At 49.5% G+C, this 22,969-nt stretch overlaps 1 protein-coding gene across 1 annotated transcript in view; it reads left to right on the top strand.

The window, feature by feature from the left end:
* Window positions 1-22,969, top strand: part of LOC144097824 (uncharacterized) — a 47,615-nt gene that overhangs the window by 7,475 nt on the left and 17,171 nt on the right. The window contains exons 3-6 of the mRNA XM_077630449.1: window positions 9,601-9,699; window positions 10,485-10,656; window positions 12,057-12,203; window positions 17,647-17,892. Of these exons, the coding sequence (XP_077486575.1) occupies window positions 9,601-9,699; window positions 10,485-10,656; window positions 12,057-12,203; window positions 17,647-17,892 (664 nt within the window). The remainder of the gene's footprint in view (window positions 1-9,600; window positions 9,700-10,484; window positions 10,657-12,056; window positions 12,204-17,646; window positions 17,893-22,969) is intronic.

The raw sequence follows: 22,969 nt of genomic DNA, 5'->3' as shown, positions 1-22,969 counted from the left end.
GTCGACAGCAAAATGACAAGTGCACTGTGGTCGCTGCGTAGAACAAAAGGCCGGCCCCACAAATACACGTGCCACCGTTCGCACGCCCAAACGCCAGCTAGGGCCTCACGTTCACAAACAGAGTACTTTCTTTCTTGGGGTGTCAAGGTACGGGAGGCAAACGCAACAGTTTGCAGGTAATGGCCGTTGTCTTGCTGAAGCACTGCCCCAAGGCCATATCCGGAAGCGTCAGTCGTTACGACCACGGGAAGGGCAGGATCAAAAAAATGCAACACGTCACATGACGTCAACATGGACTTCAGTAGTTTGAAGCTTGAATCCGCAGCAGCAGTCCAAGTGAAGGCGGAGTCGCTGCCTCGAAGTAGGGCACGCATAGGCTCAACGACGTCGGAGTAATGCGGGATAAACTTGGAGTAGAAACCCGCAAGTCCAAGGAGGGAGCGAAGCTCGCTGATGTTAGATGGAGTCGGAGCCTTCGTAATCGCCTCGATGGCAGAAGAAAGCGGAAACAGTCCTTCACCGCTGACAACATGCCCCAAGAAAGTGAGCTTCGGAACATCGAAGACACATTTGTGGTTGAGCTTGAGTCCGGCTTGGGACAGGCGCTCGAGAACAGCACAAAGGTTGGTCAGGTGCTCCTGTCGGGAGGTGCCATGGACTATGATGTCGTCGATGTAGAAGAGGACACCTTTGCACCCTTTTAAAATTAAGTGCATCATCTTCTGGAAAGCCGAAGGCACCGAAGCAAGGCCGAAACACACTCGTTTGAAGCGGAAGAGGCCATCATGGGTAATGAATGTGGTCAATTCCCGACTCTCAGGGCTAAGTGGTACTTGATGGTAAGCCGAGGCAAGGTCCAACTTCGAAAAACGATGTGACCCGGCCAAGCTATGTAGAAGTTCTTCCGTTTGAGGCAAAGGAAAACTGTCGACCACAATAGCCTTGTTCGGCTCACGCAAATCGACGCACATTCGGATGGAGCCATCTTTTTTCTGAGCCACGACTATGGGTGAAATCCACTTGGAAGCGTCGACCCGTTCAATGATGTCTTGAGCTTCAAGCTTCTGGAGTTCCTCGGACACCTGCTGACGAATGGCAAACGGCAGCCGTCGGAGCTTGCAAGGAACAGGAGAAACGGAATCCTGCACTCTGACTTTGTGCACGTAGCCACGAGCAACTCCGAGTTCCTTGGAGAAGAGATGTTCGAAGTGTGGACGTAGCTCAGGAGATAACAGAGGCGTATCAGGTGTCATGGAAAGACATTCCAACGATGCACCTTTGATCTTCATTTGTAGAGCGGCAATGGAATCCAGGCCCAGCAGCGTTGTGCCTCCCGAGACAACGTACAACAGGATGCAGACAGTACGGTCGTGGAACTTTGCTGTGGCAACAAAACACCCTTGGACTATAATCCGAGACTTAGAATAGTCCAATAGTTGAACTGCAGTTGATTTAAGCGGGAAACATTTAGCGAAGAATCGGTGGTAGAGGTCTTCAGAAATAATTGACACAGATGAGCCGGTGTCAATCAGGAAGCGGATGAACTTGCCTTCAATCAGGACTGAGGCGAAAATTCCGTTTTTTTGACTTTCAACATTGAGAATAGACGCACTGCTGGAGCCATCCGGCATCGACGATGTGTCAGCAGTATCTGCAACTTGCTGAACTTGAACAGGACGGTCGGACGACTTGCAGAGAGAGTCGAAATGGCCCACCTTGCCGCACCGACGACACTTGCGGTTGCGGGCTCGGTATGCAGGGTTGTTCGCTAGGTGAGTTGTAGAACCGCAGCGGTAGCACATGCGCTCTGGTATTGCAGCAGCCGGTTGTGATGGTTGACTTTGGCACTTGCAGCAATGGGCCTGAGGTGGTGTTTGTCTCGATCCGCGCTCGCATCTCACACGATGTACTGGAGCGTCCTCCTCAGCCAATTCCCTGGCTTCCCGGGAAGCTTGCTCACACTGTCGAGCAAGGAGCATGGCGCGCGACAGAGTCAAGGAGGAGCCTTCCATGAGTAGGCGCTCACGCAGATGGCAACTCGAGGTCTTCTCCACCAGCTGGTCCCTGATCATATCGTCCGCCATGATCCCAAACCCGCAGTCGCCGACAAGGCTGACTCATCGGTTGTCTCTCCTGGAGCCTGAACTCGACGGCGAAAGCGATGACGTGCGGCGATTACATTTACGGATGATTTGTAATGCTCCGACAGGATGGATATCGCCGTATCAAATTCGTCAAGGCGGGGCGCCTCGTCACCGGAGTGCGAAGCCGCAGCTGTAGGCGCTGGAGTGGACGACGGCGGCGCCAATGTATAAAAAATGCGCTGACCTTCCAGTCCGAGGCAATTCAGCAGGATGGCCTTCCGCCTGTCCGCGCCCAGAGTAGAGGCACCAGAGGCCAGCATGTAATTCCGGAACGCCAGCTCCCATTGCTCCCATGGAAGGGCAGGACGACCAGGAGTCGGCAGGAAGGGTGGTGGTGGCTGAAGCCCAGAAAAGCTCATGACGGATGGTGAGCAGGCCACGTGAAGGTCCCGAATCAAAACAGCATCCTCGTCGCCAAAATATGTTGTATCGTAGTAATGATAATTAGCAATGAAACAGTACACGTAGCATACGGTCGAGCCAATCTGTATTCTCCTACTTCGTCGTCTTCTCTCCCCCCATGTGCGCGAGTGCGTGCAGCGCACTTGCCACACTTCATGTTTATCACACCCGTGTGCTGTGCGATGTCTGTGCACGTTAGATATCCCCAAGTGGTCAAAATTATTTTGGAGCCATCCACTACGGCACCTCTTTCTTTCTTCTTTCACTCCCTCCTTTATCCTTTCCCTTACTGCGCGGTTCAGGTGTTCAAGGATATATGAGACAGATACTGCGCCAATTCCTTTCCCCCAAGACCAATAATTGTTATGTTGGTAGGCACCATAAAAGCGGTGAATCGTCTTGAGTAGTAAGCTGGTTGAGTAAATTTTAATAACTTTCTAACTAGTACAGTTAGGCGCCTAGCTGCAATTAGATTTGTAGCCGGTCGTCAGTAATGGCCGTATCAGTTTTTAGAATTCTGAAAACGGGATTACCCTTGGCACTGGGGTTCGACAAAAATTTGTCGTTTTCAACTAATTACGTGCACTGACGGTGTTGCTTTGTCTGCATACTTTCGAAAGCACATGTATTTGCGCTCGGCACAGCCAAAGTTTGTCGAGCCACAGTGGTGAGCGTAATCAAGTTTTTGAAATGCAAGCAACTGATGTGGCTATTGCTAATGACCGGCTACAAATCTCTAATTGCAACTAGGCGTCTAACTCAACTAGTTAAAAAATTAATAAAATTAGTTAACCGGCTTACTACATAAGACTATTCACCACTTTTCTGGTGTCTGCCAACACCGGTAATACTCTGCCGCAAAAGCCATATTTTCGCCCCTGAAAGCTCATATAGAAAATTTTTTTTTTGAAGTGGTCACTGAAATACTTGGTGTGTACTATACAGTAAAAGCTCGTTAATTCAAACTGATGCCCTTAAGAGAAACTTTCGCATACAACGAGCGAGACCTGCACGACCGTCAAAATATACATTATTTCAATGGCACAAAATCACGTATAATGAACATCATTAGGCCCTGCTGATCGGAGGAAGCGAATGGACGGCGTAAACCCGGCGCCGCGATGCGAGATAACTTGCCTCCAACCCCTTTGTGCGCCCGCCGTGTGGTATGTTTTCCCAAGCCTCATCGCGGTTGAATTGCCCGCCCCGTTTCGTGCCGCTCTTAAGCGAGCTACCCTTTCCCCGCTGGTGCACCTTCCAAGACCACCCTCCCGGCCCTCCTCGCTACTCCACTTCCCTCTCCTCTCTCTTGCAAATCCGTGCGTGGCCTCCGTGATCAACCATGCCGGTGCCGATCGCGAAGGCCACACTCCGTGAAGCAGGCCTTCCGTGGGAGCCAAGAGGTGGCTGCAGTGACGCTCACGGACGCCCCTCAATGGTCTCTCCGCTGGCGATTGCGTCTGTATTTTTAGCTTGAGTGCCGCCTGTGTGCGTTGCACGTCTACCCCATCGCGCGCTTCAGTCACTCTTGTTGCGGTGCGGACTCTCCGCTGGCGATTGCGTCTGTATCTTTAGCTTGAGTGCCGCCTGTGTGTGTTGCACGTCTACCCCATCGCGCGCTTCAGTCACTCTTGTTGCGGTGCGGACGTTTCATTGGCTTCGTTCAAATTTCGGGGCCCTGGTCGCCCTGGTTGTAATTCGGAATGTTGGACGGGAACACCGTGCCCATTTCGATTGTATTTAGCGGTTGAGATGATGAAAGCGGCTTGGGTGGAGCTGACGGCCACTGGCAAGTGGAACTGCTTCCGCAAGGCCGGCTTCGTCGACACAGTGTCTGAAGCCGAGCCTGATGCTTCGCAAGATGACCAGCCCGGCAGCGATTTGTTGCAGCGTGTCGTCGACTCTGACATGGGGGGCCATGACATTGGTTGGAATGATTTTATTCCTGTCGATGACTACGCCGACAGCGCGGAACCGTGCACGGAGGGCATCGTTTCTGAAGTGCGGGACGAGAGTGACGCGGAGGAATCAGATGAGGATGAAACTACGGAGCCAGCACCCATAAGCGCGCCTGTAGCAATGGGCTACATAGAGAGCCTCAGACAACTTGTCTATGCCAAGGGTCTCGGCGAGGAGCACGCTTTTGCTTAAAATAATCCGGAAACCTCCCTCATCGGATCTGCGCTGCAAAAACACACGTCCATCACAGACTTTTTCGCAAAGAAAAAATTTTGTGTTTTGACAAGCAACCGTCTTTAAAGCTGTAGTCCACTTACTGCGAACTTCGGGATATAACGAACAGACGCCGCGTGACGCTCATGTTCTTTATAAGCGGGCTGGACTGTATTTCCCTAGCCAGGGGGCTCTCCCCACCCTGTTTCGCTGTTCCAACCACTGTATTGAATTGATTGCAGCCTCTCATGCGAAGCCTTCTAAAGGACATACAGTTGAAACCCGGTTTAAAATAGTACAGATGGACTGCATGCACATGTGCGTCCGTGAAGCCTGCACACCCCCAGCGCCCCTAGTGGATCGAAGCTGATGGGGCACACTCTTGGTCTGGAAGATACCATCTCTGGAGCACCCTCCCCTGTATGTGCACCTGCGGGCACCCACCAGTCTTTAATTCCTAATAATGTTGATGACTGTGTCATTTATCATCAGATTAATAAACCTAACGAGTCTCATCTTCTACAGGAGGGCCTTAATTCATTATCATAATGATGTGTTGTGTGGTTAATACAGATTATTGTTAACAAAACCAAGGTAATTACATTCATTTTACTCCATCTCGGTAATTCCTTGTAGCACTACCAAAGCCGCGATGAGTGCACAGCGATGTTCTGACACTGCAGAATGTTGTGCCAGTATAAAATGGGCATATGGGATAGCGTTTTGCTAAGAGCATTGCGTGCTTTGTGGTGTACATGTGCAAAACACTATTTCAAGTCGAGCTTTACTGTGTGCGTGCGTTATGTATGCTATTTGCAGAGTCTGTCGTGCGTGGCTCGTGCCACTGCTCTTTCAAACGCGAAAATATTGTTTCCAAAATGGTGTTGCACTTCTAAGCAGGACTCCTAGCTTCAGGATAGATTAATGTTATTACAGTAGCCGACGGGTAATTCGGACTTCAATAATTCGGAGTTGTAGGATGTTCCGGACCTCGGTGAGGCACCGTCAGTCACTGCATAGAAGCACATACATATTCGCGACGGGTATTTCGGACTTCAGAAGTCCGAAAGTTCGATTTTTCGGACTAATTTCAGTCGCCTGCAGCCCAAAATTGGCCATTTTATCGGCTTTTCTCCGGCGCAGAAAGCGCCATCTTGGGTTGAGGTTGATTTACACTGCAGTTGGATTGGCTTGACACACTTACGTCCTGATTGTTGCCAGTAGAGGTCCCTGCGATCTCTGACACTTTGAGGTGGCAGCCGGATTGTCATCGCCGTCAACTTGCTTTTGTCGCCGGTGTTGTCGCGGGCAGTTATCGCTTGTCCCTTACGTTGAAAATTGGTCGTTGGGGGAAGGAAATTGTGCAGGAGCTATCTAGTATATCGGAGGGAAGAGATAAAAGAGGGGCTGAGAGAAGAAAGGAAGAGGTGCCGTAGTGGAAGGCTCCGGAATAATTTCGACCTCCTGGGGATCTTTAACGTGCGCTGACATCGCACAGCACACCGGCGCCGTTGCGTTTCGCCTCCATCGAAACGCGGCCACCGTGGTCGGGATCCAACCCGGGTACTCCGGATCGGTAGCCGAGCGCCCTAGCCATTGAGCCATCACTGCGGGTCTCATACGTTTGCCATTCGCCGTTTCGTCACTTGGGCTCCTCTGACCGCGTTGACCGAGTGGCGCTCAGTCTTCACGAAGTTACATCCGTTCGCCGTTTTGTTATTGCGTCCGGCGGTTCCGCCGCTTTGAACAAAAAGTGCCTTATCTTTGTGTGTGTTTGACGAGCGGTGTAGTGCACACTCGGGTTGTGGACAACATGGCCCCGCCAGGTCCGTCAAAGAAGCGTGGGAAGTATTCCAACTAAATGCGGTGACCTTTCTGTCGATCGTGTAGAGTGAAAGCACAAATTTGGCGCAAATACAGGCGCAAATCGTCGCCAGCAAGAGAAATTTGTCGCGAGGTAAAATCAGTGACATTTTTAAGCAGATTTCATCTCAATAAAGTAGTTTTTTTGTACTTCACGGATTTTTCGGACTGTTCAATTATTCGGACCATTTTTCGGGTCCCTTCGAGTCTGAAAAATCGGTCGGTGACTGTACTGTCGTTTTCAGTACGTTCACTGGCCGTAAATGGGGCACGAGGCTTTTGCTTCATCTTATCTCGACAATAACAAATCATATGAGGGATAAATTCGGGCTATTTTTTATTTGGACGGACGATTCTGCCACTTCTATTCTCGGGAGCAGCGTCGGTGTGAACCATATCGATGTACGCTGCAGGCAGACACACAGATGGCGAGGCACGGAGGAATGTGTTTAACGCACTCTCGTGATTGTTTGAGGCAGTCGCTGTCTTCAGTAGTGCCGCAAGGAACTCGTGAACTACAGTATACATGTCGCTACAATGTACCATTTTCTTATATCAACCATGCTGCCATCGAGTGGATAAGTCAGTTCAAATGCCTCTGTGTCATCATGTCATGGAATCGGCACATGGAATACACCTTCAGCAGAGTGAGTAGAACACTAGGAGTAATTTGAAAAACACTGTACATGTGGCTACACCTGACACAAAGCTCCTGGTGTACAACATTCTGGTGAAATTGCAGCTGGAATATGCCGCCTCCATTATTTGGAATCCGCATCAGGGTCATTTAACACAGTTACTCAAATCATTACAGTACCGTGTGATTCGTTTTATAACTAGCAACTACACATGCGACAGTATTCCTCAGCTCCGAAACTCCCTGAATCTTCAAACACTCCATCAGTGAAGACTCATTTCTTTACCTCAGTATTTTCAAACTCTGCCACTGCAGCTTTCCAAATTGAACAGATTCGCCATTCTTCACATATATTGGGGGAATTTTTTGGGGGGAAACACAGTAACATGTCTAGGCGATCAAAAAATTTTTGTTGTTCCTCGTTGAAGGCTGCTTTTCATTGGTGTGTGGTGCACTTCCCGTATGTTGCAAGGGCATCGTGTGCCTTATTGCGTCTTTCTGGGCAGCCGTCAGACCAGATGTCGATTCCATTCATCACCTGGATAGGCTTCATTGGAGGGTGTTCATAAGTATCCAGTGACAATATCCATTGACATTGACATAGCTGTTCGGAATCTGATTATTGCATGGCTGATGGCACTAGTGTTAAAATAGTTGCGAAAGCTGGCACCACATCATTTTACTCACCAGAATTTTCATAACTGGAATATGATGCTTCTGGCATCTGAAACTTACAAAATCTGTTTCAACATGTTCGATTCTGTTAAGGATTTGTTGTACATCTGAGCTGTTGTGATTACAAAATTGTTCTTCAGTGCTCATTTCTTATTTTTATTTTGTTTAATATGCTGCAAACTTTCTATGACATCAGATTCATTGTGGTGGAAGGAAGTTTAAAGGGAATGTTTACTTGTGGTTAATAACAGTGGGGCACAAGATTGCGAATTGGCATGTGACAGCATTCAAGCCAGGCCACAGGTACTGAGGCTGTGTGGTGGGTTGGCTCTGTATTAACTGGCAGTCTTGCTTTGAGCTTGTACTGCAGCCTGTTGACTTGTCATGAAACAACTTCTGTCAGCTTGTCCAGAGTGGGATATCACTTTTGTGTAAAAAACTCTACAGCTAAGAATTATCCACAGAACTCTGCTGCTCTATGTTCCACAGGACCTCTGAAAAGGAATGTACCAGCCGGGAAACATAGTAGTCGGGAGGCGTGCGTGAGAAAAATTGTACCATCGTTGTCTGGCCTTTTTCGGGGGGGGGGGGGATTGTATTGTTTTTAACTTATAGTAAGGGTAGCAATGCTTCACTGGAATTTTCAAGGCTCTGCAGTTCTCGCACTCGTTTGCATGCACTGAATGACCTAGATGCCCTGCGATGGCTCTGTCCTCCTGAGCAGCCTTTTGTGGAAGGCAGGTAGTAGCGAAGATGGAGGCAGTGCATAGCAGGTGAAGTTTGGGCATGCATGAATAGTTATACTCCATTTTTAATGCAGTCGCTTTAATCCTACAGAATCTTCATCTATTGGAACCTAGAAATTGTGTTAAGCCGCAGACAACAAGGCAAACGTGGATGATAGAAACATGCCTTGTGGCCAACGGCGCTCCCCGCACAGCATTAGCAGTCGTACAGCTTCGTTTTCGCGCCTTCAGTTGTTCGTGCTGCACCGGTGATGGAACTGCACTAGCAGCTGCATCCAGAATCATGCTGCCTGTAAGTGTGCTCGACAGCATTGGCATGGTTGCAGCATGGCGGAAGCCACCGAACACGGTGGCGGCCATGTGTCGATGGATTCGTTATTAAAGAAGAAAGACAGGCTATTTGATGCTTTTGATTCACTCTCTGAAACAAGGTTACTAGCGCTAAAAAACGCAAGCGACAGTGAATAGACGCAATCCCTGCAACACAGGAAAAACAAAACCAAAATTCACAACACATGAAAGTGCTTGCTTTTTGCCATGCAATCAAATCAGGTAAGCAGATGAACTCTGTTCCGCTTTAGGCAGTCTGGCACTGCTGTTCCACGCTCGCTGAACGTTGTATGTCAAAATGCTGGCGCAGGGTAAAGCACTGTTGCGACGTAGCATGTGGGAATGCTGTCACAGTTGCGACATAACCGAGGAGTCTGTATCGCATGGGTTTCTATTGTATTGGAGGTTAGGTGGGACTCGCTCATGAAGACATAGCAGCTGGCAAAACTCTGCACCCAGGAACATAACAGCAAGGTTCTGCTGCATGTTGTTACTGCTGTATCTGATGCCAGCTCAGCTTAAGATGATCTGAGATTTCTTCACTTGAAGTCTGCTTGTAAGCCTGCCTTGCAAATAAGCTGCTGGGTGCGGAAGGAGTACACGTCATAGTGCTGTGCTTCTGTCTCTGCAGTGAACGCAAGCAGCTGTTGGATGCGTTGAAGGAACATGGAAGCAGTGACTTGGAGAAGCTGGCCCAGGCAGTACCGCCGCGATCAGCGACTGCCGTCAAGTAAGTTAAGGGGGGCGCGGCTCTTGAAAACCAAAAAATCGCGAAAAAGTCGATTTTTGGCAAGGTACATATTCCGGCAGTATGTGTCAAACTACCTTTTCTGTAAATATGAACGACTAATTCATCGTGAAAGTACTTCATATTAAATATCTAACATGACGCGGTGCCCGCTGAGCTGCGAGAAAGCGCCGAAAATACCCCAACTTAGCGCAGACGCTGTTCCTCAGCCAGCGAACCAAGCGCCGCCATCTTGGTCTTGTTTCGTTCGTGAATTCTTGCTCTTTTTTTGCCGCCTTCGGTGGCGGTGGCATGGTGGGAGCGTGGCTCGCTTGTGATTGGGGCCCTCAAAGCGCCTTTCGAGTTTCCCACATTTTAAATGCGAGGCTGTGATTGGGTGAAGGATGCGCTCCTCGAAAACATGGGGGATCGTGCGGCCGCTGTTGGCTGCTGCGCGCGTTGACGCGGCGACCCCCTCTTGCGGCGGCCGCCGCGTTGTCCGTCCCGGCTGCCGTCGCTCTTTATTTCTTTTTCTCGTTGTGATCGCCGTTGTCACGTCTACGATCTCTCGCTGTGCCGTCCGAACTGTTTCCTGCAAACTGTTGACTATTGCGCAGTCAGTCACGATGTGTCCAGCAAAGCTAAAGACGCTACACGCGTTCGTTGCGCGGAAGCGTGCAGTGAAGTTTGTTCGTTCGGCAAAGCGTGCCGCCAAAAACTGTCGATGCTTCCAGCCACGTAGCTGCTTCTGCATCGCTACTAGACAGTGATTGCATCGCTGCTTCCAGAGACGTACCAGCAGCGTCATCGGTGCAAGAATGCTTTGCTTCAGGCATGCCTTGTGCGCCGAAGGCATCAACCTCGGAGATTGTGGCCTCCAGCTTCTGTCTCGCATCTACCCCGAAGCGTGACAACGCATCGCCCGCCGTTCACTTGGAAACGCATTTCCTCATGTGCGAGGTGATCGAGATTCTGGTTGCATCTCGGGAACCACTTATTGAATTTCCATGTCTTTTTTTTTCCGTACCTGAATAAATTTCTAAAGGCAAGTCAAGCTCGTTTATTCAGAATATTGTGTCTGGAATTTGTCATAAGCAAATAATTTTGGCTAATGAGGTCTAATCAATGACACCAAATTCAGTGCTATGCTAAAATTTTTCAGCGGGGAAATTCAACAAAAGGGCCTTGCCTTGCCCTGCGGTACCTATGTAGGAATAACCATTTTCAAATTCTCCAGACCTGGAGTAAGGGGCCCATGTGAACCAGTTTGATATGCTCCTGAACCTTAGAACCAGTGTGCACAGCTTCATGAAACAGTATTTCTTGAAATGTTTGTGCTGTGAGCCTACCCTGAAAATTTCATTCAGATATCTCAAGAAACAAACAAAGTTGGTGTTCAAGGGTAGCCTCCCTCCTTAGAAAGCTAAGGTAAAAAAATTAAGCGAGACTTGAAAAAAAAATTCTTTTTCAAGCTTACAGTTTGTGAAAAATGCACGCTCAAAACAAGAATGAGTGTGCCCAAGATGATTTGTAGAAATGACGTTTCTTGTACAAAAAATGGAAAAAACAGTCGTAACCAACTGCAGGAAGCGACACAGAACTTCTAATTGCTATGACCTAGTGATGTGCATCTGCTTTTTGCATGCGTGTTCTGCAGCTGTGTGCCACTGATCTTTTACACACATCAGTGCTGATAAATGTGACTGTGAACTGAAAGTGCAATATGTATGTTAGTTACTTAAACGGGCCTTACAAAAGTCACTGCAAGTTTTCTCTTGTGTTTGTGTGATATTATTACTCTTTGCATGTACTATAGTAGACAGTCAATAATTCAGACTTCAAGGGACCAGGGAGTTTAGTTTAAATGATCAGAAGCTTGAATTTTCAGAAGTGCACCTTTATATGATCCAAGGCCAATGGTGATTTACGTCTGTGCATAACATTTTGTAACCTCTTCTGTGTGCAGACATAGCTATAAGCATCAGTACAACATCAAGTATTGGTGAAATGCAATGATTTATTTATTCAACCGCCAGTGTTAAATGGAGGTGGGGTTTTAAAAAATGTTATCAATAATATACTTGTTTCCCATTAAAGTAAGATCTCACTAATTGGGACTTCAAGGAACTGAAGAAAACGCCCGAATTGTCTGAAGTGCGACCATCAAATTGTCCCTAAAAATTTAATAAAATCATCTCGCTGCATAGTAAATGCCACAAAGAGTGCAGGTGTGGTATGTCTGATGAGAGGAAATCAGTGGTGCCAGATATGAAGCCACCAAGATTATTGATGACGCGTAGTCAATGTATTTTTATTAAAAGGAAGTAGATCTGAAATTTTGCTCTCTCTAATTCTTGCAGCCATTTTCTGATGGAGCGCCGGTGCAAGAAAGATCGCATCTAATGCAGGGCGCAACTGGCAGACGCACGACGCAAGCTCTTCGCATCCTACGGAGGGCGCTGGACGTGAAGCGGCGTCGCTTTGACCGCTCACAGGCACTTGTGAAGGTGAGATGGCAATGGCAGGTTGCATCCTTCTGCCACATCCATTGTGTATTGTAAAGGCATCAGTAATGTGAGGAGCGCATCGGGTGCAGCACCCAGGGCCATCTGCCGCAGTCCGAAATCAAGGCCAGGCTGAAATCAAAGCGAAGACTTCCCTAGATTTTTTTGAATTCATGGTGTTGGAAAAAATGCTCAGGCGCCTCTCTCCCCCAACAGGGTAAAGAAATGAATGGCAACAGCACTCGCCTCTCATGAATGCAGTCATTCCCAGGGCTACCTAGACCACATGGCTAAAACAGGCAGCAAATTGAGTGTACTCTCCATAGAGGGAAATTGACGTGACAAGCTTGGTGTGCGAGGATCCTGTTGTACTTAGTGGACTCTCACATTTTACATTTGTTATTTACCATTCAGTGCTCCTTGGAAACGAGTCTGCAAACTCCGTTCGCCAACACGACATTTCCGTAATGTTGGTGACCCTATCACACCACAGCAACACGGGCTCATTGGAAAGAATTCCCATTCATCCAGCAACATGTGTCTGAAACTTCTGTGACAACTGTTGGCGAACTCCTTGTCTCACTGGAAAAAGAATTTGGGTGGGGCTCCTCCGCCGCCTCTATCCATGTGCAGCTGCTAAACCAGGAGGTGCCTTGTGCTGTCTAGTGCCTTATGCGTTTTGCAGTAAAGATGTAGAACGAATACAGTAATTGCTCATTAGAACGAAATCGCTTTGCTTGAAATATCGCTTTATTCAAAATTTCTTCTGGTCCCGACCAAAACGCCTGCATTTTAAGCCGAATTACTCGAAGCGAACGAAGAGCTTGAGCCGCTTAGAGCGAAGTGGCGAGCGGAGTTATCGCCACGGCAGCGGCGACTCGTTTGCGCATGTTGTGACAAATTAATACCGCCGACGAATTAGTCTCAGGCAGGCACAGAACAGGCCACAAAGGTACCAAACCTACGACCGATGACCTGCCTAGTAACGGGTACCGAGCGAGTGCCGAGTGCCCCCAGCTGTTTACAGCGAATGCGAATGGAAGCGCGCCCAATCGGTTGCAGTCGCATCACTGGTGTCCCCAGTGATAGAATCCAAACGAAAATAAAATTTTCATGACGCTTTGCGATGCCAGAAAACAGTGGTCTCGTGGCTGCCGAAAAGTGGCCAAAAGACCGCGGGCAGACTTGCGCCATAGCATTCCAAGGGGTGAGCTCGGTGAGCAAAGTTTTACCGCTCTAAAGAACATTTTTGGCTCTGAAACGTGCCAGAAAGCACAGAAGAGGTGTCCCTCCGATTATGAGCCTATTCACGCTTGCGAGTCGAGAGCGAGGTGAGCTTTCGGCAGCAAACTGAGCTTCTCCCTGGCTGCCGTCGTCGTCGCTAAGCCTAACCATTTCACATCGGCCAAAGCAGACAAAACTCTCGAAAGTGCGCGAACAACGTCTTTTCGTAGAGTTTTCACTTCAGACAAGAAGGCAACCCGCTGGTCGCGGTTGCAAGCATGAATAACGGTGATGTCGAGCTGCTGCCTGGTCGCAAGCGACTGCTGTCGCACGCCCTTTGCCGTGTTCGACGCGAGGAGCTATGTTAACAAATCAGGAAGACGACCTTGGGGAAGCCGGCCTAGAAATTTTCTCGCTGCTAGTCATAATCGGCCTGCATCGCAATAAAACACCGCCCCTAGCTTCGTTGCACTTTTGATGGTGCAAATCGACTGATAACTTGCCGAAAACACGAAAAATCTGAGCGCTGCCAACGGCGAGTCGGGCTGTCAACATGGCGGGTCAACGCAACCACGGTGCTTCCCCGGCCATTTTCTCAAGCAGGTCATGCTTGATTCGCGCCATCCAACTAAACGAACGGTCGAAATGCTTGGCAGGGCCATTGAATTTTGTTCCTAGACATCTGTCAACGGCGCGGACGCGACACTGCGCGAACACTGAGGCTCGAAACGTAAAATTAGCATAGTGTCGTCGACAACGGTGCACCGAAAAACTCAATCGCAAACTTCACAGCTGTACACCTCGAGGAAAAAAAAGTGCCCGTAATCATGCGAAGCCCCCACTGCAAAACCGTTCAGTTTCCATGATCGCGCTGTGTACCTAAATTGAGCGGCTAATCATTTTTTGAGCACAACAAACACAACCTCAGACTCGAGCCATAGCATTTCCGTGACCCCCCACCGCACGAAAGCGGCCACTGCCTTCGGGATTCAAAAGGTTGAATTCATGGGCGGCGACCGTGGCCTTGTGCAATGCATGGTCAGATTAGAGCAGGGGCTGCACGCACCCGGTAATAACTTCAAACAGCCAATGCTTACTGCCTTTTTTGCACCTGAATTAAGTTTTGCTTTACTGAATACATTGTATTTTGACTTCCACGCCGTTGTGGCACAATTAAAGCTCGACTGCTTTAGATTTTCTCAGGTGGTCGCTTGAATCGAATTGCCGCTTATAACCAATTTTTTTGCCGTCCCGCTGACTTCGTTATAACGAGGGATTACTGTAATTGCTGTGTGCGGCTACTGCAGCAGTAATCCGCCTTTTTCACGACGCGACTGCGCATGCGCCCATTCCCTGGCGGTGGTGTCGCGAAACATATTGGAAGGGTCGCACGCTCTACTCGAGACCGGCCGTGGAAGTGTAAACAAACCGGCATCCTACGCGGGGTGCGTTGCTGCAGCCGTCGGGCGTTCAGCGCGACGCATTTGGCGATACCTACGAAATGTGCTGCATACGGCTGCAATGCCCAATATGTAAAGGGAAGCAAACTTGAATTTTTTTGCTTTCGGAGCGCTTCCCGGGACAGCCTTCGACGCGAAGCGTGGATAAAAACAGTTCGCCGGCTCAACGATCGTGGATGCCCTTGGGCACCGTCAAGCACGTCAAGACTGAGCGGGAATCACTTTGTGACGGGTACGAACGATGTACTGTGGTTAAATGCATGTGCAGTCTATCTCGAAGTGTTTTATTCATGGGCAAAAAGGCCTCGAATGTCACCGCGGCACCCAGACATCGTTCCGACGCTTTTTGCTTTCTCAAGCAAGAAGGCCAAATGGACAAGTGCTGTGAGCTGCTTTCAACGTGCGATGGAGCGGGCAATGAAAAAGAAGCTGCGAGAGCATTCACGCATGGTGCTAAAATTTTGTCATAATCTCCTATGGAAATTTCCTTGCTTATGCCACTACACCCTGGCCAATCCCCCCCGTGTGGGTACGTGCCATGTATTAAGAGGCACAAGAAGAAGAAGGTGCGTTATGCGTGTGTTCACATCATATCCATAATGAAGAGCTCTGCGTGGTATCGCCAGAATGGATCAATTGCCTCTCGCGCTCGTCTTTCTGGACGCGCATGCTTGTTTAACCTATGCAGCGGTGTGCTGTGGGAAAATACAGTGAAATGCTAGCAGAGCTGCTTTGTTCGAGTACGCTTGCGCTTTTATAGCTCGTGTAGCTATTCTGCAGCGCTTGAGCACAACGATTGCTTGTGAAAACTGTTGTCCTTAGTCGTTTTCTGTACTACGGCGTGCACGATGTAGTATCCACCTTTCATGAATTGCAGGCATATACAGCGGAAAACGCCAACCTCACTGATCGGGGATATCTCATTGAACATTATGTTCCGAATGTAGCCTTCATCTCTGAAGCGGCGGCCCTTGCTAGCTGGTGTTCGCATCGCATGCCGGATGATTGGAGATTCTGAAGAATTTGCTCTTCGGTGGGCGCTGCAGCCTGCCTCGGACTTTGCACCCAGCCATCAGTCAACCCTATAAATCCTCCAGGTACCAGGTGCTGGCACACGGCATCGTCGACAGATTCCAACAAAACGTGCTCCGGAGCGGCACTCAGTCCGGCCGGGTTGGGCGCGCAGTACCCTACCAGTGAGCTTCCAGCGTTGTACGCGAGGTGGCAGCACAGGAAAATGAAAAAGGCGGATTATGCTGATGTTTTGCGTTGTCGATTCTGTCTCGAACGGCTCATACATATGACAGGAAACGCGCCTACACATAACACCGTCTCACTTCCGAAGCGAGTGCAGTAGTACAAACTAAAAATGCCTACAGGAAGCATACCCCCCCTCAAAAAATCTCTGAGAAAGAATGCGACGGTACTGATTTGTTTATATTGGTTTTCAATACGCCTGGTCAAATAACTCGTGCTCACCCGTGACATCTAATCCCTCGTTGTAGCGCTCTCTTCTAATGATCTATCCTTAAGCTGAGGCTGATGGTACCTGCTTCGTTGCGTCCCACAAGAATCTCCTCGTGTCGACCATTGCGATAGCTCTCTGGGGTGAAAATGACAGCAGCATATTTTCACGAGCACCTTGCAGACTTATCTGCCGACATCCGTGCTGATTTGTTGCTGGCTGGCGCCGTTAAAAACAACGGAAGACGGAACCGTCGCTACAGGCAGAGAGGGGCTGCGCCAGAGTGAAAGGGGCTTTGTGGAAAGCCACGCTCGTCAGGAGCGTATGGTAATTTGCACACAAGAATGGGACGGGGACAGGGCGGCGCTCCTCCGCAGTGGCTCCAGCGGAGGCGTGGGCAGGATTGAGGCATGGCAGCCAGCCATCTGGCGGTGTCGATGACAGTAGTCTGCCTGCCGGCATTTGCATGCCTGCAAGATGCTGCACCGCGGCAATTTGCATGCCTGCAAGATGCTGCACCGCCGCAATTTGCATGCCTGCTAGATGCTGCACCGCGGAAATTTGCATGCCTGCAAGATGCTGCACCGCCGCAATTTGCATGCCTGCAAGATGCTGCACCGCGGCAATTTGCATGCCTGCTAGATGCTGCACCGCGGCAATTTGCATGCCTGCTAGATGCTGCACCGCGGCAATTTGCATGCCTGCAAGATGCTGCACCGCCGCAGACAACAATGCGGCGAAAGGAAATGCTTTGCAAACAATGCTTGCAATCGGGAAAGGCACGAAAGTGGTCAGTCACCACAAAGTGCGTGCTTTGGCTGGTGCGTTGGTGCCAGAAAATTTGCCCAGCCGGAGAGCAGGCCAAACTGTGTCTACGAACGTTGTTTGTTCCTAGTGCTGGTTCCCGAAAGCTGTCATACTGAGGCAATACTACAGCAGCCTGTCTTGTTTCTCTGCTGCTTGTGTAGTGTGACATGTTAGGGAATGAGTTGGTTCAGCAACTTGTTAATGGCTTGCTGGCGAAAGTGTTTTGCCGATGTCACTGTTTTGTTTCCGCAGTGTGACACAGGCCTAATGGGCTGTCATTTTCTTTGTGGGTGTGTCTTACTCTCTATTGACGCTCCGTTATGTGCACTCCCAAGGTAGTGCTCTGTTACCAAGCTGCCATTGTGCCATTAGGATCAAATCGTCATTCCAGAGAGGTGGCAGTAATGTGTCAGCATTGGAAGGCCTGCATTCACCCTCTGTCGGCTTGCCTGCATTGGTCCCTTCTTCTTTGCATGCTGTCTTTGTGCAGGTGGTGGAATCGTGCCAGCGGCAGCCCTTCGCCGATCCCACGGAGGATTATGGTCTGGAGCTCCCCCAGTTCGCGGATATCTACCAGATGCTACAGGATGTCATGGAGAACAAGGTGCCAGCTGCCTTGGGTCCCTGCGAGCAGTTTGTGGTGCGCCGCCTGCTTGGCACCCTGACCACCGCTGTGGCCTCGCTCGATTTAAACGAGGAACGTGAGGTTCTGAAGCAGCAACTAGCCTGGGCAGCCGTGAGTCTCTGCACATTTCTATAGGAGTGGTCGAGCTGCAGTTAGTTCTGGCTAGATTTCTTTTTTGTGAAAATAACAAAAAAAATTGTTTTTTTGTGGAAAAAAAAATTCATTCCCTTCAGGGCTCTTTGTTGACCTAAAGTGCGGTGAGGCAAAAGCCTTTAGACCGGTGTTGCTGCTTGTGTCGCTGATGTGTAGTTAAGGTGTTAAGTACACAGTTGTTACTACATATGCGCTTGCAGGAAGTAGCGTAATCGATAGCACGCTCGGCTCCGGAACAGAAGGATGGTGGTTCGAATCCCGCCGTGTTCAAGGATTTTTTTCTTATAGAGTTGATGTCATTTGATTGATGGCTATAGTGCGATAGATTTCGCAAAGGGACAGATGGACGGAACGAAGCATTAAGCCGATGCCAACGCATTCGCTCATTGGTCTTCTGTCGCAGTGTAGCTGGGGGAGTAGTGTGCTTGCGTTTGCCCGCATTCTGGGACTCCATTGACGCGAGCGTCTAGGAGGGAGGTTGCGCGGCACCCGGGTCGACAGCTGCAAGGCGTCTGGCGTGGGCGCACCGTGTGCGCAGGTGGCGCCACCTTGCGCATGCGCAGTGAACTACCAATGGCGCAAGAGCGTGACATCAGACAGACAGGCTGATGGCCGCGAGTATGAGCCATTATGAGCATGAGCGAGTATGAGCATGGTCCCTCTTGTTTTGGCTTCTCGCCACCATGCCATTGCTTCCAGCCGCGTTTTTGCTCGCTCTAGCGGTGGTGCTCTCCATTGGCAGCCCCCCCTGATTCACCAAGAGGTGCTTTTTTTTATTTAATCCACAGAACGTAGGAAGCCCCAGTTTTCATGGGCGAGACAGCAAAGGTGAAATTGAGGTCTTTAAGATATTTTTTTTTCCTACAAAGTAATCTGGTTGTGCAGAATTGTCAATAGAGTTACCAAAGGGTAATCCTTCAGTCTAGTTTAACTTATTGTTTCTCTTTTAGTGCCCCTTTAATGTGACCTCATTCTCATGCAAAATTTGTAAGCCTCGGTGCCTTGCATTTCTTGGATGCAGCTACCGTTTTTACACGATTGTAGGTAGACCTATATTTAAAATTATGAAAATCCTAAGTGGGGTGGGTGGGGGGGCGGGCGTTGATTTACTTTAGAAGCCAAAGCATGCCACCATAAATAAAGGCGAGACAAACGAGGTATCAGGGGTGCTTCAGCGTCGTTGCACTTTTGCTGCGGGGCTCTCCCTCTTCTCCCCGCGTGTGGTGGCCGATTTTTTTGCTGTTGATAAGTGGCAAGCTGGCATCCCCCTAGGTGCATCGTCCCTCTTGTTTTGGCTTCTCGCCACCGTGCCATCGTTCGACTTAGATTTGTTTTCCGGGTCAGATAAGCGTCCGTCTCTCGTTCATGGCTGCATTCAAGATGGATGTTATTCTTTGCACTGAAGAAATGAACAACTCCACGCCAGGCCCCAAGTTCGACGTCTCTGAACGGATGATAGAGATGTGGCTTCTACAGGGAAGCAAAATTTTCAGCTGTTCCACGTGCTTTCATAGTGCAGATGTTTGCGAAGTGCAGGATTTCGCTGGAGCATGACATTAGAACGATCTGCTGTGGGACTTGCAGCAGCGATCACGTTGTGTGGACGAGTAGTCCAGTGACATTTTCGGTTTCACGCCTGCATAGGGCAGCTGATAGCGGTTAATGATAAGCGGTGGCAGCCGGATAATGCTATTGCGTTCTACTGTTAAGGACGGAGCTTAAGTGACCTCCAAGTCATTTTTCTGATATGAGATATGGGTTGTGGACTTACGTTTGATTCGACTTACAATTGTGTAAAAGCAGTAAAAGATCGGTAATGCGAACTCTTTTAATTCGAACTGATGCCCAGGTCTTTTTCATAGCCCTGTGTATTTCAGTGGGGGAGAACTTCTGATAATTCTAACGACTCTGCATCCGCAGCGGTTACCGTATTTCCACAATTGTAAGTCGACCTTTTTTTTTGTAAATTTAAGGTTCCGAAGTGTGGGGGGGGGGGGGGGGGGGCGACTTACAATCTAAACGAAACCTGTGAATGCTAATAAAAGCAAGAAAAACGGTTATCAGTGATGCTACTGTGAGGTTACAAGTTTTTGTTTGCTCTACGGCTCCAAGCGTAGCATTCAGGTATTCCACGGGCTTTTCGACAAGGATTCTTCATTTTTTACTTTTACTGCGCAAACCATTACCCATCGCAGTTGTTCAGGGGTTAGGGCGCTCGGCTACTGATCAGGGTACCCGGTTTACAACCTGGCCGCGGCGGCAGCGTTTCGATGGAGGCGAAACGCGAAGGCGGGTCCCCAGGTGGTCAGAATAATTCCGGAGCCCTCCACTACGGTACCTCTTGATTCCTTTCTTCTTTCAGTCTCTCCTTTATCCCTTCCCTTATGGCTGGGTTTCCGCGGAGATTTGAGACAGATACTGCGCCATTTCCTTTCCCCAAAAACCAATTTCGTGTCATCTCACTCGCGGGAGTAAGGATAGTTAAGCAAGGGTCAAACAATCGCGGAGTCTGCGCCAGCACCCGGGAGTGTCGCTAGCTGATGGAAGAGCTGCTATTTCAGTTGGTTGTGTAATATGGCGGCATAACGGCGGCGGTTCTGGGGAATGCCGATGTTTGCTGGAAGAGCCAACGCCCCGACACTGATCACTTTTTGTTTGGTGGTGCTTGGAGTTGGTGCATTTGACTCGACTGCCGGCCATGTGCTTTGCCATGAACTCGACCTGTTCGAAAAGCATTCAGCGCTCAGTCAGTGCAAGGTTCAACAGGGGAGGCCATCATTTGCTCCGAAGAAACGAACAACTGCGTGCCCGGGCCGGAAGTTCGACGTTTCTGAACGGTTGGTGTGGGAGTGGCGGAAGTAGGGAGACAGAATTTTCGACTGCGACTCCAAGCGAAGAGGTTTCCGCGGGCCGAAGTCCGAACGCTTTCTGAAGCTGGAGGTCAAGCTTGCAGCATGTGTTACCGAAATAAGTGATCGGCAGCTTCTAGTGAGATTCGAAATGATCATGCAACAAAGCCGGTTCTTCGCTGCAGAAGCTGGGATATCCCGAACAGACTTCAAAGGTAGCAGGGTTTGGGCTCCGAAATTTATGAAGAGGGCTGGCTCCCGTCTTCGTCAGCGTACTAGTGTATGCCAGAAGCTGCTTGCTGCTTACGAGGAGAAAGTTCTCGCCTTCCATAGGCACTACCTCAAGCTACGCGACTCGCGACGATACCTGCTCGGCCAAATCGGCAATGCGGACCGGTCTCCCGTTTACTTCGACATGACGAGCAAGACAACAGTGAGCGTGAGGGGAGCTCGCGAAGTTAAGCTTTTCTTGACAGGAAATGAGAAACTTCGGTTCACTGTTATGCTATCATGCTAGGCAGATGGCACAAAGCTCCGACCGTACATAGTCTTCAAAAGAAAAGCTATGCGAAAGGAAATGTTGTTGAAAGGTGTGATTGTGCGAATGAATGAAAAAGGCTTTCTGACGGACGACTTAGTTATTGATTGGTACCGTCACGTGTGGCTTTTGAGGCCAGAGGCATCCCTCATAGATTGTAATCCGAACCTCTTTGTGCTGGACTCATTTCGCGGCCACCTTACCGCGAAAGTGAAGGCAGAGCTCCGAAAAGAACATACAGATATGCTGGTGATTCCCGGTGGTCTGACTAGGCAGCTGCAGCCGCTAGACGTTGGCATTAACAAGCGATTCAAGGGCTTGCTCCGGCGTGAGTATAACGAGTGGCTGGTGGCGGAAGGGTGGGGATTTACGCCAACGGGGCGCGTGAAGAGAGCCGCCCTGGTGGCTGTGTGCGGGCGGGTGATTTCCACTTGGGCGGCCGTACCACGCAATGTCGTGATGCGGTCATTTAGGAAGTGCGGGCTTTCCATGGAGGACGATGTGCTGTGGGACCGCAGCGGCGACGAAGACAGCAGTACTACTGAAGATGACTCAAGTGAGGATGAATAGCCTATCTATGCAATAGATTTTCTTTTTTGAGTACGTCCACCGGAGTTTTTGTCTTCGGACATGCAATGGGTCGATTACATTCGCGTCAACATTTTTTTTCCCCGACATGCAATTTGGGGGGATCGACTTACATACGAGTCGACTTACAATCGTATAAATACAGTAATTTGAACAAAGAGTCCTTGGCTGACATTGCTCCTCGTTGGTAGAAGTCTGCCCATAGTGAGTACAACACACTACTGCAAATTTACTAGAGCTGTGAAGCAATGGAAAAGAGAAAAGGCAAGTGCACGAGACTGGTGGAACCCGTGCTCTGGTGCATGCCGTAGCAGGTTTTTGTTGCCTGAACACTCGCCCGCGCCGGCCACGGCACTCCTGATGCTTTGGCGCTAGCCGTTCAGGTTTTCTTTGTGCTGCGGTCGCTGAGCCGCGTTCGTGTGGCGTACACAACACAGTTCGGCAGCTGCAGGCTTTTATCTTTATGGTGCTGCGAGCTATATGGACAGCAGTGTGGAGGTGCAAACGCCATCCGGTTTCTAACGAATTGATGGTCGAGAAGGTCATGGTGTCTTTAGCACTGCCAAATTTGAAAATCCGAGGACTAGAAGGTTCAAGTACCTTCCATTGGATTACCGTATTTACGCGCATAATTTGTGCACTCTTTATTCAGAAATTAGGGCTCGAAGAAGGGGGGTGTGCAAATTACGCGGGAATTTTGCGAGCACGACTTAAAAAACTCCACAAAGGTCATAACGTGCAATAACGTGCAATATATAGTGTATGTTGCTGCGTATACGTCAGCACCAGTGCCTGATCCCCACGCTGGCCGCCCCCCGAAAAAAAGTTCACTCTAAATGAAAAGCCCCGCACCCCCCCCACCCCCCTCCCCCCTTGCGGGATGGCATGAAGGTGCATGCATGAAGCTGAATAAAACGCTAAAACAGCGTCATCGCTTGCGGCCCTGCTAATTGTTCGGTAGTTCCAGATTCCGTAAGTTTGCTTTCGCAACTTCGTCCTGGATAGCAAGCGCGAATCAATTAATCAATTATCACACCACACAATTCTTTAACTGTGCCGC

This window comes from Amblyomma americanum, chromosome 7, assembly GCF_052857255.1.
Source record: "Amblyomma americanum isolate KBUSLIRL-KWMA chromosome 7, ASM5285725v1, whole genome shotgun sequence".
In the NCBI taxonomy this organism is placed as follows: domain Eukaryota; kingdom Metazoa; phylum Arthropoda; class Arachnida; order Ixodida; family Ixodidae; genus Amblyomma; species Amblyomma americanum.
This window is presented reverse-complemented; position numbering and strand designations above follow the sequence as displayed.